This window comes from Pieris brassicae, chromosome 9, assembly GCF_905147105.1.
Source record: "Pieris brassicae chromosome 9, ilPieBrab1.1, whole genome shotgun sequence".
Lineage (NCBI taxonomy): Eukaryota > Metazoa > Arthropoda > Insecta > Lepidoptera > Pieridae > Pieris > Pieris brassicae.
This window is the reverse complement of record NC_059673.1, coordinates 14,442,931-14,456,712: the sequence shown is the minus strand read 5'-3', so window position 1 is coordinate 14,456,712 and position 13,782 is coordinate 14,442,931. Positions and strand designations below refer to the sequence as shown.

The window sequence follows — 13,782 nt, the reverse complement described above, 5'->3', positions numbered from 1 at the left end:
AATAAAAAATGAGGGCTCATGGATGAAGAGATGGACCGAATAATTATATCTACGGCTAGTGATACTAAATCCATGATTCTGTTTCCATCCACTCTTCAGACAGTGGTGGTTCTATGACCGCTGATCACACTGATTCAATAAAACTCTGAAAAAATGTATGCTTTTCTTTACTTTATTTTCTCGTGTTTCCCTGTCTGTAGGTAGAACACCGCTTATTTATGTAAATAAAAATATAAATTTTACACAAAGAAATATTAAAGTAAATATAGGTAAATTACATAATTATGCTAAATGGAAAATAGGTATTTTTTTTTACTCAAAAATGTCAACATTATATCATGCAAGTACAGCGCTGCGTCTAAGGGACTTCTTTCATGAAAAGGACTATTTGTAGCTAACGCTTGCGCTGGCCTGTAACAGGGCATGCGTTCGAGTGCCACACATTCATTCACGCTCTGTCTCTTTCATACCCCCTTTATGGTAGTGTTAAACGTTTAACGCAACCTCGTTGGAAGAGTTGTCGCATTAGAAGTTTCATTACAATATAAAATATTAATATATATTTAGATTCTGTGATTTATTGCAACTTCATGCTATAATTATCTGAAGTAAATGTTGGTCGTATAAATTAGGCCAATACTGGGCTATACGATAGAATAGTGTCCAAGTAACTATATAACTGACTGTATTACTGTCATAATAAATGAAATAGTAGAAATAGACATTATCAAATATCTACTTTCTATTAGTTATGTCATTGTTTTCGTTGAATAAATCCGGCATTGTCGCTGGTTTTGTTCTTACTAAATTTTATTTCCTACACCTTCCACTTCACAAATTTTACATTTCAACTAAGATTTACAACGATACAAAACTTGATTTAACCTATACTTTATTTTAATTTAAATGGATCTAGATATTATCTAATTACAGCAGATACAATATATATATATATATTATTATAACAAGTTTAACGTAAATTGAAAGTGTTGATTACAATAGTATAACTAAATAAGAAAAAAACTCAAACTTTTATTGTTGCATGTTTTTTAAATGAAGTCACATATTTAATTTAGTTTCTGTTGCACAAATCTTAAATTTTATAAAGATATTTTGTTCACATGACACAATCAATAGAACAAGTTATATTAAAAAATTCCAATGTCACACAGGCCCCATGTTGTACAATAAGCTGAATAAAATTCTAAATATTTATCCTCTTAATATCTATGAATGTAAGAACAAACTTGTTGGCCTAGTTGAAACGATAGTGCTCATAGAAGTATATTATGTATAAGGTTAACCAAAATGAATATTGTATCTCAACGTTTCGTTGCCTATTGTATGTTTACCTTTAGAATGTAGTACAAAATGTAATGCTTTTTGAGTCAAATAAAGTAATTTTTAATTAAAAAAAATGTGCCGAACTTTCGGCCTACATGCTTAATTCATGCACACTAATAGTAATATAGTAATACTACTATTTATATGTCTGTGGTGCATGTACAAATATACTCTGTGGTATTAATAGCTGCGAAGTGTGAACTGTGAAACAGTGGCAACCGGCAGTTGGCAACACTGAATTAGTTTGTGGCTTCATTTTTAAGGGTGAGGTGTTAAGAGATTTCCCTCGTCGTTTTTATATTGTTCTGACATAAAGTACAAAATGCTAGTGTAGTTCTATCAACTAAAAGTGCTCGAATATGTGTCGTGATAGTGAATTATACGAGAACAGTTTCATTAAAGTGTAGTTTCCATCATGTTTCGATGTATACCTTTGTTCAAATGTAATCGTCAAGTGGAATGTGTAGACAAGCGGCACTGCTCGTTGCCAACAGTACCTGAAGACATTTTACGTTACTCCAGGAGTTTAGAAGAACTGTTTTTGGATGCTAATCATATACGAGATCTACCTAAGGTAATTACACTTACTGACTTTTCATTCTCTGTGGGCGTTTACCATATTATCAGTAACGTAAATAGAGTGACACTAATTTCGTCACGAATTCTTTGGTTAACTTATTTAATTTAGAAGCTTTAGTAGTTTAAGAAAGTATATCATATTATTTATAATTCTCTTAATTATATATGTGTTGTTTTGGCTTTATGCATAGTTTTGCTAGATTTACTTTACTTACACTGGCTAATAAAGCAGGCAAAACTATACATACAATGACACAATTCTTATAACGCCTAGTGAGGCAAACAGCAATGCAAAGAGGCAGCAGCTCTCTCTGTGTGTGTTTTCACTGATTATCTCTGTATTCTGTCGCAGACTGATCTGCAATTTGTGCCTGCATTTTGGAAACCACAAAAACAGTAGTGTTGTTATGGGCTTTTTAACCTATAAAGTTTTAGAATACATAGTTTGTTAGGAAGGAATATAAAAAAAAGTGTGTCCTCAAAAAGTACACATGTTAGAAGTTAAACTTCTTTGGTAAATTATTATTTTTAAGTCTTCTTCATATTTTTACAAATCTAAATTCCGAGACTTAGATGGAGGGAGAAAGGAAGATATAGCAGTCTAAACCATTTTTATAATTAAAATATGCAACATAAGTTTGTGTTTCAACATTATCTAAATATCTTGTAAAAAAGTGTCTATTGTAGTTCTACTCTCGCTATATGGCTATTTGCTTCATACTACATTCCATTCACCCTTTCTAACTCTCTCACAATTGGTCTTAATCACTCACTCCCTTTTCTTTGTCAAACACTTCGTGACACTAATATTATTATAATTGCATTTCAGCTTTAAAAATTTTACCGTCATGCCTCATGCCAAAGAAATTTTTACTTCAAAAAATATATTGGGAAATGGTTTAGGGGCGAGGTATTTAGTTTATATTATGAGATTGAATAATGTTGAAGATACTATATCACTTACTCCCTGTGGCTCCAAATTTGTCGTGGCCTCTATAACTAGAATCTTCTCCCACTCTCTGTCTTCTTCCTGCCAGTTGCTTGCTTATATATTATGTTGTATGCACTATGTAGTCTACACTATTATACAAGAAATGTTTTAGACTAAACTCTCAGAAAAAACATATGGTATACTCTATTAACAAAAATATATAGCATACAAACATGTGTATAAAATATTTCTTTTTTGAACACTGTTATAACTATTGCATGATTCACATATGGTAGCATTTATGAGCATTAGGCTTTTAACTGTTTTATTCAAATTATGCAATATGAAAAATCAAGGCTATAGGAAATAGTGAAAAAAAATGTTATTCTCTTCCATTATTCAAAATAAAATACAAAAAATAATCCATGTAATAATTAATTTTTTTGCCTCAATGCTCGAGCCTGTCATAATTATATTTTATTTATTTCCTTGCAGAACTTCTTCAGATTACATCGACTGAGGCGTTTGGGTCTTAGTGATAATGAAATACACAAATTGCCATCAGATATTCAGAACTTTGAAAATTTAGTTGAACTAGATGTATCTCGAAATGGTGAGTTGATTAAAATATTTTTCTTAATTGTCATCAACAGGATATAATTATGTGTGTAATAAATTATGTATATTTCTTTAGTTCATGTTTTCATGACTATAGAAATACTTATTTATAATGAGTATTAAAATTTATTAACATTGAGACACTCATAGTTGCTCTTATATGACCTCTATGCAACAATTTTGACAATACTTAACAGTAGTTGTATTCTGATGTGATGTCCAAATATTAGGGTAAATACTGTTATAGATAAGGTTACAACAGTGACAGTTTATTTGTATGCAAAGCAATGATAATTCCACCCGCATAACTACGCGTACGTGCAAACTATGCACTAGCGAAATTTATATGTATATTTTTGTTTCAATTACGTCTGTTACTGGGTAGTTTGTTTGGCCAAAATTATACTCATATGTAGGTTTGGTTTTTTGTTATAGAGCCATGTCAAATCTTAAGCAATAGTCATATTTTAAGGCTCCTGCTATCTTTGTTTTATGGGACTGAATTTATCAAAGATATGTAATCGTTCTTTAAAAAAGCCAGGGTGATTATAAAATACTTTATGTAATTTTAATAACGGGTAATTTGTTAATTTGCAAACTGCCTTTTTATTCACAATATCGACCCTATGTTGCTAAAGTCAAATAAAGGCACTTCAGGCACGAGCATACTCTTAATGTAGCTAGCTAATTTGCATTAGGGCCAGGCGTGGTTGATTATGCCTACAGTCCTCTTTGTATTCAACGTGTGTAATTTCTAGTGTCATGTACACTCGTAGCACCGATAATTAAACTGATATTAAACAATAGAGCCTTTAAAGACTGTTAAATTCATGCCCCTAATTAATTGAAGTAGATTATAAGGTTCAAGTATGGTAATTTTTTCAAAGAATGCATTTCAAATAAACCGTATAACATAACACATACAAATTTAAAACCATGTATTGACACCACGGGATTATGCTTTTAGAGTTGAAAATCATGCCATCATACATCATATTTGATCACTATACGAAATTGTACCGTTTTACTAATGAATACTTCCGGTTATAATCATAATTTCTTATCAATTGTGTCTTCGAATCTTATATTTATTTCGCTAATTGTTTTCAGCTCCGACCTTAATCTAACGTAATCAAATTTCAAGCAAACTTTTCAACAATAAACATTGATTTTCCGTGTACGCGTTCTCCTTTTGCTAATTAAGTTAATTTTCCTCCTTCGTGTCTCAATAATAGGTTTTTATACATGCTTAGATTTGTTTAAGAAACTTATTATAGTGTTTTTAGGCAAATAATTAGAGAACAGTAGATATTATACGCTGATTCGCGTGGGAATAGAAAGTGTAAAATCTTGGCGAAACGATGGCGGGAAGCTACTTTGTTCTATAGTCTATACTGTTTAGAGTTTATATACATATCAAACTTCGTAAATACCTTGTTACTATTTTTTAAGCGTTACTAATAATATATCGTAATCAAGCAGTCAATTTTGTTTTTATAACATACTAGCAATGCCCCGCGGTTTCACTCGCGTATATACCGATCTCGTGGTAGTGGAAAGTCTACTAAGTCGGACTATAGACATATTTTTGTTAGCAAAAAAGTTTAATTTTACTTATTTTTCTTAGTTTTTAAAATCTTCCTTTCTGATTTTTAGATACACACTTTACATTCACAATTTAATCATGATATAGATTTTACTTTACAACGAATATATATTTAATACATTTTTAAATTCGCAACATCATTTACGTAGAATGTACGACAGAAGTAAATTTAAAAATACTCTACAGGTGTTGAAAACTTCTTGATTTCAAATAGGTAATGAAAGAAATATTGTAAACAGTCCACGAACTTTTAACTTGATTTTTATAAATTGTTAAAAATAAAAACTATCTTCTATAATATTAGAGAAGAGATTTATTTGTAGAACTGCAGTGTCTTAGAACCGCCTTCTCCCAACACTTGAGACTGAAATTGAACCCTTTTCACAACATTTGACGTTGTTTTGTGGCAGCTAAATAATTTCATATTCTTAGATCCGACTCGGCACAGGCCAACATACTAAGCCCATGGGCAAGTCATTTTTTTTTTGTAGATATAGATACGTTCTATATTTTTTGGTCTATCATTTTTTTAGATAATTTTTTCACACCTTGCATTATATTAGTTTTTGAAAATGTAATACAGCCTATGTAAGTAGATGCAGATCTAATGGTGACAGAGTTTTTGTAATAGGTCCAGTAGTTTTTGTGTGACAACATTACAAACATACATACAAAAACACAAATTTTTCCTCTTTATATTTGTATTAGTATAGATGAAAAAACCTAATTTTGAAAAATATTTCTTGTCTTATCTCAGATTATTGTTAAAGTAAATAATTACCTCGGGCCAGATCAGAAGCATTTATTGGTATTTGTGGTATTTACGGAAAAGTAATTAGTTATGAATCAAAATAATATAAGCATAGAAAAGAGTAGGTTACAACAGAATGCCGAACGCCACTTTTTCAGTTTACAGTAGTAAGTTGATCAATTTAAAAAGAAAAGGTGAAAAGCTATCTTCAAATAGCTGCCCCCGTGAACCCCGTTTCGCCGTAATATGATTTTTACTTAGCCTATTATTTTTAAATTTTTCTCTATAAAAACCGCCTCAAAGTTCAAGGAAACTGTCTTGGTAGAACCGTCTCTGAATTTTGACCTTAGCAACAAATTTTGGGATTTATTTTTATTTATATAGATTTGATTTGTACTTACATTATTTCCTTATCTTTTTTTGTAAGTGTATTTTTTATGTTCACTGTATAATATATATAATATTACTGTAGAAAATTGTATTTCCTGTTGTGTACTTTAATATATAAAATTATATTTATTTGAGGATGGAATGTATGCACGTAGACATTATTAAACGGATTATAATAAAATTTTATCAAAGTGCACAAAATTTTGTTTTGTGAGATAAACACTCGGGTAACCTTTAGTTTCAGTACTCAGTTTCTAGCTTAAAAATATCGGATATGGCCAGCTTTTTGTAAAATTTTAGACTTATGTTTGGTGACTTATAGAACTGATTTTACCGAATACTAACACTTTTTTCACTCTAAATTCACTAACAAGTACTCGAATGTTTTTATAAAAAATGTCCATACCTCCGCTGCTTCCGTGGCTAAGAATTAATTTTAAGCAGATGTTCGGTATGGTAGGTCTTGTTTTCCTATCGATCCACTAATTGTTTGGATTATAAGGCGTGTAAAATATAAAGCCACCAATGAAAAAGGAGAATATGTCAGCCTCATTAAGAGTTTTGGAACATGAAGCCAGTTATCCAACATATTATTATTGTTATTTGTACATATCGGAATAATTTACGCATTACGAAATATTTACATTGATAGTTGTTTCTTTTTTATCACAAGTTCGTGTTCAAGTTGCTGTGACTTGTGCTTCGTGAACTGTATAAATTTCTAATATTTTACATTCATATTTCTGCCCTGAAATTTGTTAATTTTGTAACACTATGAAACTTATATCCTTCTTAAGTAGCTGGATACAATTATTCTCTTTGTACATCTGGCAAGTGTTAATTCGATACGTACATATATTTTGAATCGTATACTTTATTACATGATAGGATTACAGATTCTCAACGAAATGAGCTGATTGAATTTATATCGCTCGGAATTATTGGCTTATCAGCTTCCGAGTTTTATTGGTGTTAGATATGTTATGTGACCGAAAAGATATGAGTTTTTATTAGAAATTCGTTATGGATTCGTAATTAAAATTAAAAGTGTATATTTTTTAATTGACACCAGAAAAAAACAATCATAGAATTACGTAATTAAAAAAAATAACTAACTGCTAAGACACTAAGAAATGATAGAACTTTTGTCAGTGCACACAACGCGTTATAAAAGAAGTCTTATGTAATTCGTTAACTAAAAGTTATACAGCGAATCATATGTACCCTTCAGGTTAGTCCTAGCTGTGGTCACATGAAGTAACGGCGGACGGACTCATCATGCACATTAAGTACTGTAATTACTGTCCTTGTCATGTAACAATTTTATTAAGTACATCAAAAGCGCCAATTCTCGTCACAAATATATGAATATAATAATAAGTAAAGAATAGTGAATTTAGAGTGCACAGTGAAAAAAGTTTTCTTTAACAAAGATCCAAAAAAATGAACGCAACCTTTTCTTGCATTTCGAAAGGAATCTTTTACGCAGCGTTTACCTATTCGGCAATGATTTGAATGTCGAATATTGTTTAACAAACAGCTGCAGCTACTAGAGATTTAACTGTTATAATCGTTGAATGCATTCAATTCTACCGTTATTGTTCAAATAAAATATATTCGCTATGGAGATAAACATAATGCAATTGCATAGTTATTGCGTGGTACGTTACTAGTACCGTTTTAATGCGATGGAATGGCCTGAGTTTTGAGATTAAATTCTAAGATTATTATAATACACTGCGATTATTTAAGTTTGTGATATGTATTAAAATTTTATTTAATATATGTCAGACAAAATATTAGTAGAGTTTGTGTAGTCTTTGGTGGTTAAATTTGAGTAATAAAGGTAACAATAAAATTTTGTATGCACAACTTATTGCAGAGCATGTGTAAAATTTGTTAGCCTATAAATATAAGTAAGTAAATATGTAAGTAAAATGAAGATTGCATTGCGTACGATAGGTTTTTGATAAAGATAAATACTTACTTTGAAGTATGGAATTCTTAATAATTAATATATAGTTATTGTATAGATGTGATATACTTTAGTCTCGTGGCATATCGTAACTATATGCCTATGTATATGTACACTCCTAGACGACATGTTTTACGGAAAATCCGTGCTATATACATAATAAAAGCAATTACACTTTGCGAGACCCATAACTGCGACTTCTTTTATAAGTTGTACTGTATGTGAGGTATATTGTTGTGTTATTTTAAAATGGCTTTTAATTATTTTGTTAGAGAAGGCCCATACTTTATAATGTTTTCTTATGCATCCTTAGGGTACATACAAAAGATTATAATACATATTATGTGCAAAGAATTATTACGTTGTTAACGGTAATGTTACCTTTCAAGCTGAAGGTTAAATGTAATTGGTGTAATTTTCATCGGATGCGCAAAGGTCACGGTGTCTGGTTGTCACCAATACCACCAACGAGCCATGTTGCCTGGTTACTTCCGTTTGTTCCCCTTTTTAGAATAAATAACCGGTAAAACCACGTTGTAATACATCCAAGTTTTAATACATCCAAGTTTAATCAGCACCACCTCAATGGCTAGAAGTGTTTCATAGTCCGCCTCTCTTGGTTGTTTTGCGAACTGGCGAGCTGTGGGATCGACTTCCAGTGTTTGGACCTACAAACTTTAAAAAAGAGCATAGGTATAGGTACTCTTAAAGGCCGGCAACGTACTTACTTAAAGGGGTATCTTAATAGGTTTTCCTCGTTACGAGTAAAACGACAAGAGGAGGCTCTTCAAAATCTTAACCCTGACCAGAATTAGTAAAATTGTCATGAATCATTGTTACTTTCATCTCGTATATTATGGATTCTTTATTAATTTATATTATACGATATATATATATATATAAAGACAATAATTTAAAATATAAACGATATACCCTTATGTTACTCTGTGCAAAGTATTCCAAGGAACGGGGAGCAGGTTGTAGGATAACAAGGCCCCCCAAGAATAGATAACAATAGATAAGCTTGATAAGGTTGACCTGATTATTTGAGTAATATCGATAACAAACTGGAATAAAGAAAAATAAACCGACCTGTCGACTGGTAAGGTAAAAATACCTATGTCATACATGAAATTCCTGAAATTGCTTAGATCTCGAAAACTGCTGACTTTAATTATACTTTGATTGTTCCCAAGTTGGAATTAACCTGATAAAAATCTTCATACGACTGTTAGTTAAGGTAATTTGTAGACAAACATATATACAGTAGCATACGTCACTTTAAGCCTAAAAATACGACGCTTTTAAAGTCCAATTGTAAAGATTTTTTTATTTTGCAAAGTAAAGTCCGTGACGATCTGAATTTTGTAGTGTACATTCAAATCTATACTATAGTGAGTGCATTCTATAAATCAACGAATTGATGTAATGTTTCGCATACGGATAGTGGAAAGGTCGGAAAGTGACTTGATAATTTAAGGAATATTAATTTTTGTATTTACACTAATTACAATCAGTTGTTGCGTAATGGGTGAGTAATAAATTCCTATTTTTAATAGAAAATAATGTCGTCAAGATTTCTTTACATAGCAAAGTAGGTTGTGATTTACCAGTGTATTTTGTAAAACATTTGAGATCTATTCGTTACGTTTGTAAAAGTGGTTTGAATAACTTGTTTGTGTGGTTCGATGGCTATGGCTTATTCGGCTATTGAACCTGACCGCATTGTCCTCGGCTCCCACGCATTTTCATCTCATTGCACATCTTTCCCATACTTTTTAATGAATATTAAAATAATTTTGCATTACATTTCTGATTGTAGCGACTGTTCCCATGATTTGTTTTCTTTTCGAGATATAGTGTTTTTAAATAACTGAGTCTAGTCTTCACAATTGGCGGAAAAATAATTTCAAACAGCTTTTACAGCTGATTTGTGGCTCATCTTTTTCAAAGAATGTTAATATTAATGAATAATATTAATACATATTTTACAAAAATCTTCCTATTTATTGAAATTTTGTCTATTACGCTATTATTATGTTCTATATAGTTTCAGTTTTTACTGATACCATGTGTTCGTTTTCTCTTTCCAGTTTGTAATTTTTATGTTCAAATGTAATTGATGTGTATGTGTACAATTTGTGATGTCATATTTTCTTGTATCTTTTTGGCATATTTATAAATAAATGTCTAGTTAGGTTGCTCGGCAACCTTGATTGCATTCGGTCATAGCATTTCGAAATACCAAATATTAGGCATGCATTACGTTCTTTTGCTTTGCTTTTAGTATAAGAATATTAAATCAGTAATTAATGTTTTCTTCAAGAGCATTGTTGGCCTAGTGGCTTCAGCGACTCATACCTCAGGGTCCAATGGACCCTGTGCGCATTAAATATTTGCTCGAACGGTGAAGAAAAACATCGTGAGGAAACCGAGTTGCCTTAGATCCGAAATGTCGACGGCGTGTGTTAGGCACAGGAGGCTGATCACCTACTTGCCTATTAGATGGACACACTGATGCCTAGATCTAACAAGTTTGTAGGGCTACAGTTTTCTTTCCTATTCCTTAAGCATAAATCTCGCTAGCAATTCTAGTAGTTAATTTTATCAATTTAATCTCATACAAACGAATAATATAAAAGTGTTTGTAATTATTATCGTAGTTTTATAATTCATCATCGAGCGAGTAATGCTGTAATAATACAAATTATTATTAGTTTAAACTTACGTCATTGATTTCTAGGCACGCTTCAATATTGTTAAGATATTGAGCTCCATTCTACGTAATAGGCCACCAGACAGTGAGATCATTTTGGACCGGTTCGGTTATTGGTATAGTCTTTTGATGGGCTAATTTATTGCTAACTTATTTACACATACATTTAAAAATATACTCATTTTAACGTAGATTGAAATGTCTAAAATGTATTTATAAGTAACTTCCCCCGCGAGCTTTGTTTCGTTTTAAAATTATTTTTTTACTTTTAGTAGATACGTATATATATAACAGTTTTGCTATGCGACTCCATACTGTGCGCTTCCGGAATGAAAACCTTAGTTACTAAATAAAACTTTATATCAAGGAATAACTTAAACAAAATAATACTCGAATTGGTCCAGCCGTCTTCGATGTTTCAATTCAGCAATTTAATAAAGATTTTAATTTACTTATTATTAGAGCGTTATGTATGGAAAACGAGTGTCACTCAACGTTGGGATTTGCTTTTTATAAGCTGGTATCATACGATATACAAACTTTTAAAATCTTTATCATTTCAAACCCCTTAAAGTTGGTAAAACGGTTTTATGAGTAATAACTTATTAATGACAGCATTAAACCTCGTGCCTAAGTATTAAATTTAAACGTCGTAAAATGACGACATCACTGTTAAAAGACAGGTATAAAGTATGTAATGCATTTTCTTATCGCACTGTAACATTGTATGGACTCCCTCTAAACTTCTCCAGCTTTATATGTGGACCTACAATGCTCCACATATAAAGCCTATTGTTAGCAACTAATATTTCTAATTTATATTGTTTAATTTTAAATAATTTCATAGCACGAAGTACATTGGTAACCTATTCTAAATTTTTTCATTAAGTGAATGTAATTCTTTGAGATGAGATGAGATTCTTTCCATGTTTGAACAAAAACGTCGTTAGGCTTGCTTTATATCCAAAAAGTTGACAGTGTCTGTCATGCACAGAAGGCTGATCGTCTAGTTGCCAATAAGAAAAAGATAATATTCACGAAACAGACGTTTGATGGTCTGTATATAATACAAAAATAGTATTCAGTCTAACCAAATTTTGCAAAGATTTATCAAGTAGAAGAACAACGAATGTACGTATAAATTCGTTGTTCTTCTACTTTGTTGTTTGTTGTACTGCATGTCATAAGCATGCAGTACAAATGTGTATAGTCTCACTCTAATGACCGTGGTGATTGGTGCGGTTTACTTTTTGATTGAAATGCCTTTAGACCAGTATCGTGTCTTTTTTGAGATGGATTTGAGGCAAACCTGAATCAGTCTAGTTGTCCTATTATAGCTAAAATATTCTTTTAGTATTTTTTACTAATAAAAGGTATAATAATAATATAATACAGGATTTAATCTAAGAGTATTTGGCTTTTGTTCGTTGTTTCTTGAATTATTCAATGTCTTTTATTTATGAATACTATATTACCGCCTATCAGTCAATGAATGTCGTTTTACACATTAGCTTAACTAAAATCTAAACAACGTAATCCCAATACTGTGGATACCTCTTGTCGATTGTAACCTATTATTTAAATACGTTAAATTAGTTTAATTTGAAGGGTGAGTTTACCGTATCGACGAGATTTACGTTAAATTTTTGACAGTTACGAAACCTATGAACATTATGTATTGGCATTTTGTTTTTTTAATTGTATTTTTAGTTATTTTTCCAATGATTACTTTACTTTAATTATTCAAACAAACATGCCTTTGTGTTTGCTTTTATACACAGCAAGCAGATACTACAAGTAATATTATTCGCAAAAGCCACGGCAAACGCATTACGCAATCCAACAAAAGCATTCTTCATTCAGCTGACCTGCATTCAAGTAAATGTTAAAAAGTTTTCGAAAGCCTCGAACTATTGTTATTCGTAACCCTCTGTTGAATTGCCCATTCATTCTCAGATCAAGTTTTTATCGCGATTCCTATAATTCTACAGTTGATGTTTTTAAGTTAAGGTACAGTACAAAGCTAAATGTAAAACTGATCTTGTCTGCAAAAAATTCATAACTTAATTTTTTTTTGCTTCGTTTTTTATTGACGTTTTATTATCGTACTCACGTTTTGTAATGCGGTATAATAATGCTAAATCGTGTTGAATGATCAACGGTAATATTATAACTGTTACGTAAACGAATTCGCGTATAGTCTTGAACAAACTTTATATGACAACGTGGTCAGTATTGTTAAACGAAAATTAAAGCTTCATTTATAGACCATATACCAATTTTACTTAGTTTCAATCTACACTGAAATTGTTACGAGTGGTTGGTGTTTGCGCGTGCTTGCAAAAGAAGAATGAATTGTCATTCTGGATTTTGATTTTGACACAGGAACCAGAAATGGTAGATGACGTTACGGTGTAATGGTGGAAGTATACACAGTAATTTTTTTTATCAACGCCCACTTTTTTACATTTAGGATTCCGTGTTTGGAGTAGCCAATCACCACCGTTGATGGTGAGTGCCAGTCTTAGTGTGATCAATTTCTGGATTGCTTTTTTACTATACTGACACACGACTTCCGAACCAGCATTAAATTAAATATATAGGAGGGATATAGGTTAACGCAAAAGGTAAAGAAAAGAACTCCAAGTCACCAGCGCCATAACCCAAGCCACCATAACTTGATTAAAACTGGCCGTCCCACTTTCGCGATATTTGTACTATACAAAGCATTTCTGATAATATCACCACAAAGCCAATGTTAAAACAGTCGCAAAATGTATTGGTATTAATTTGTATCCAACTCGCGGCTACAGTCCATTAACGTGCTCGATGGGTCGTCACAATCCACTTGTGGAGCCTTTGTATTCGCAAC

The 13,782-nt window shown here is 31.5% G+C and overlaps 1 protein-coding gene across 11 annotated transcripts in view; it reads left to right on the top strand.

Moving 5' to 3' along the window:
- Positions 1-1,580: 1,580 nt before the first annotated feature.
- Positions 1,581-13,782, top strand: part of LOC123714088 (protein lap4) — a 77,355-nt gene continuing 65,153 nt past the window's right edge. For all 11 annotated transcript variants that reach the window (XM_045668193.1, XM_045668194.1, XM_045668197.1 and 8 more), the window contains exons 1-2: positions 1,581-1,918; positions 3,350-3,467. In XM_045668193.1, the coding sequence (XP_045524149.1) occupies positions 1,760-1,918; positions 3,350-3,467 (277 nt within the window). In that variant the 5' untranslated portion in view covers positions 1,581-1,759. The remainder of the gene's footprint in view (positions 1,919-3,349; positions 3,468-13,782) is intronic.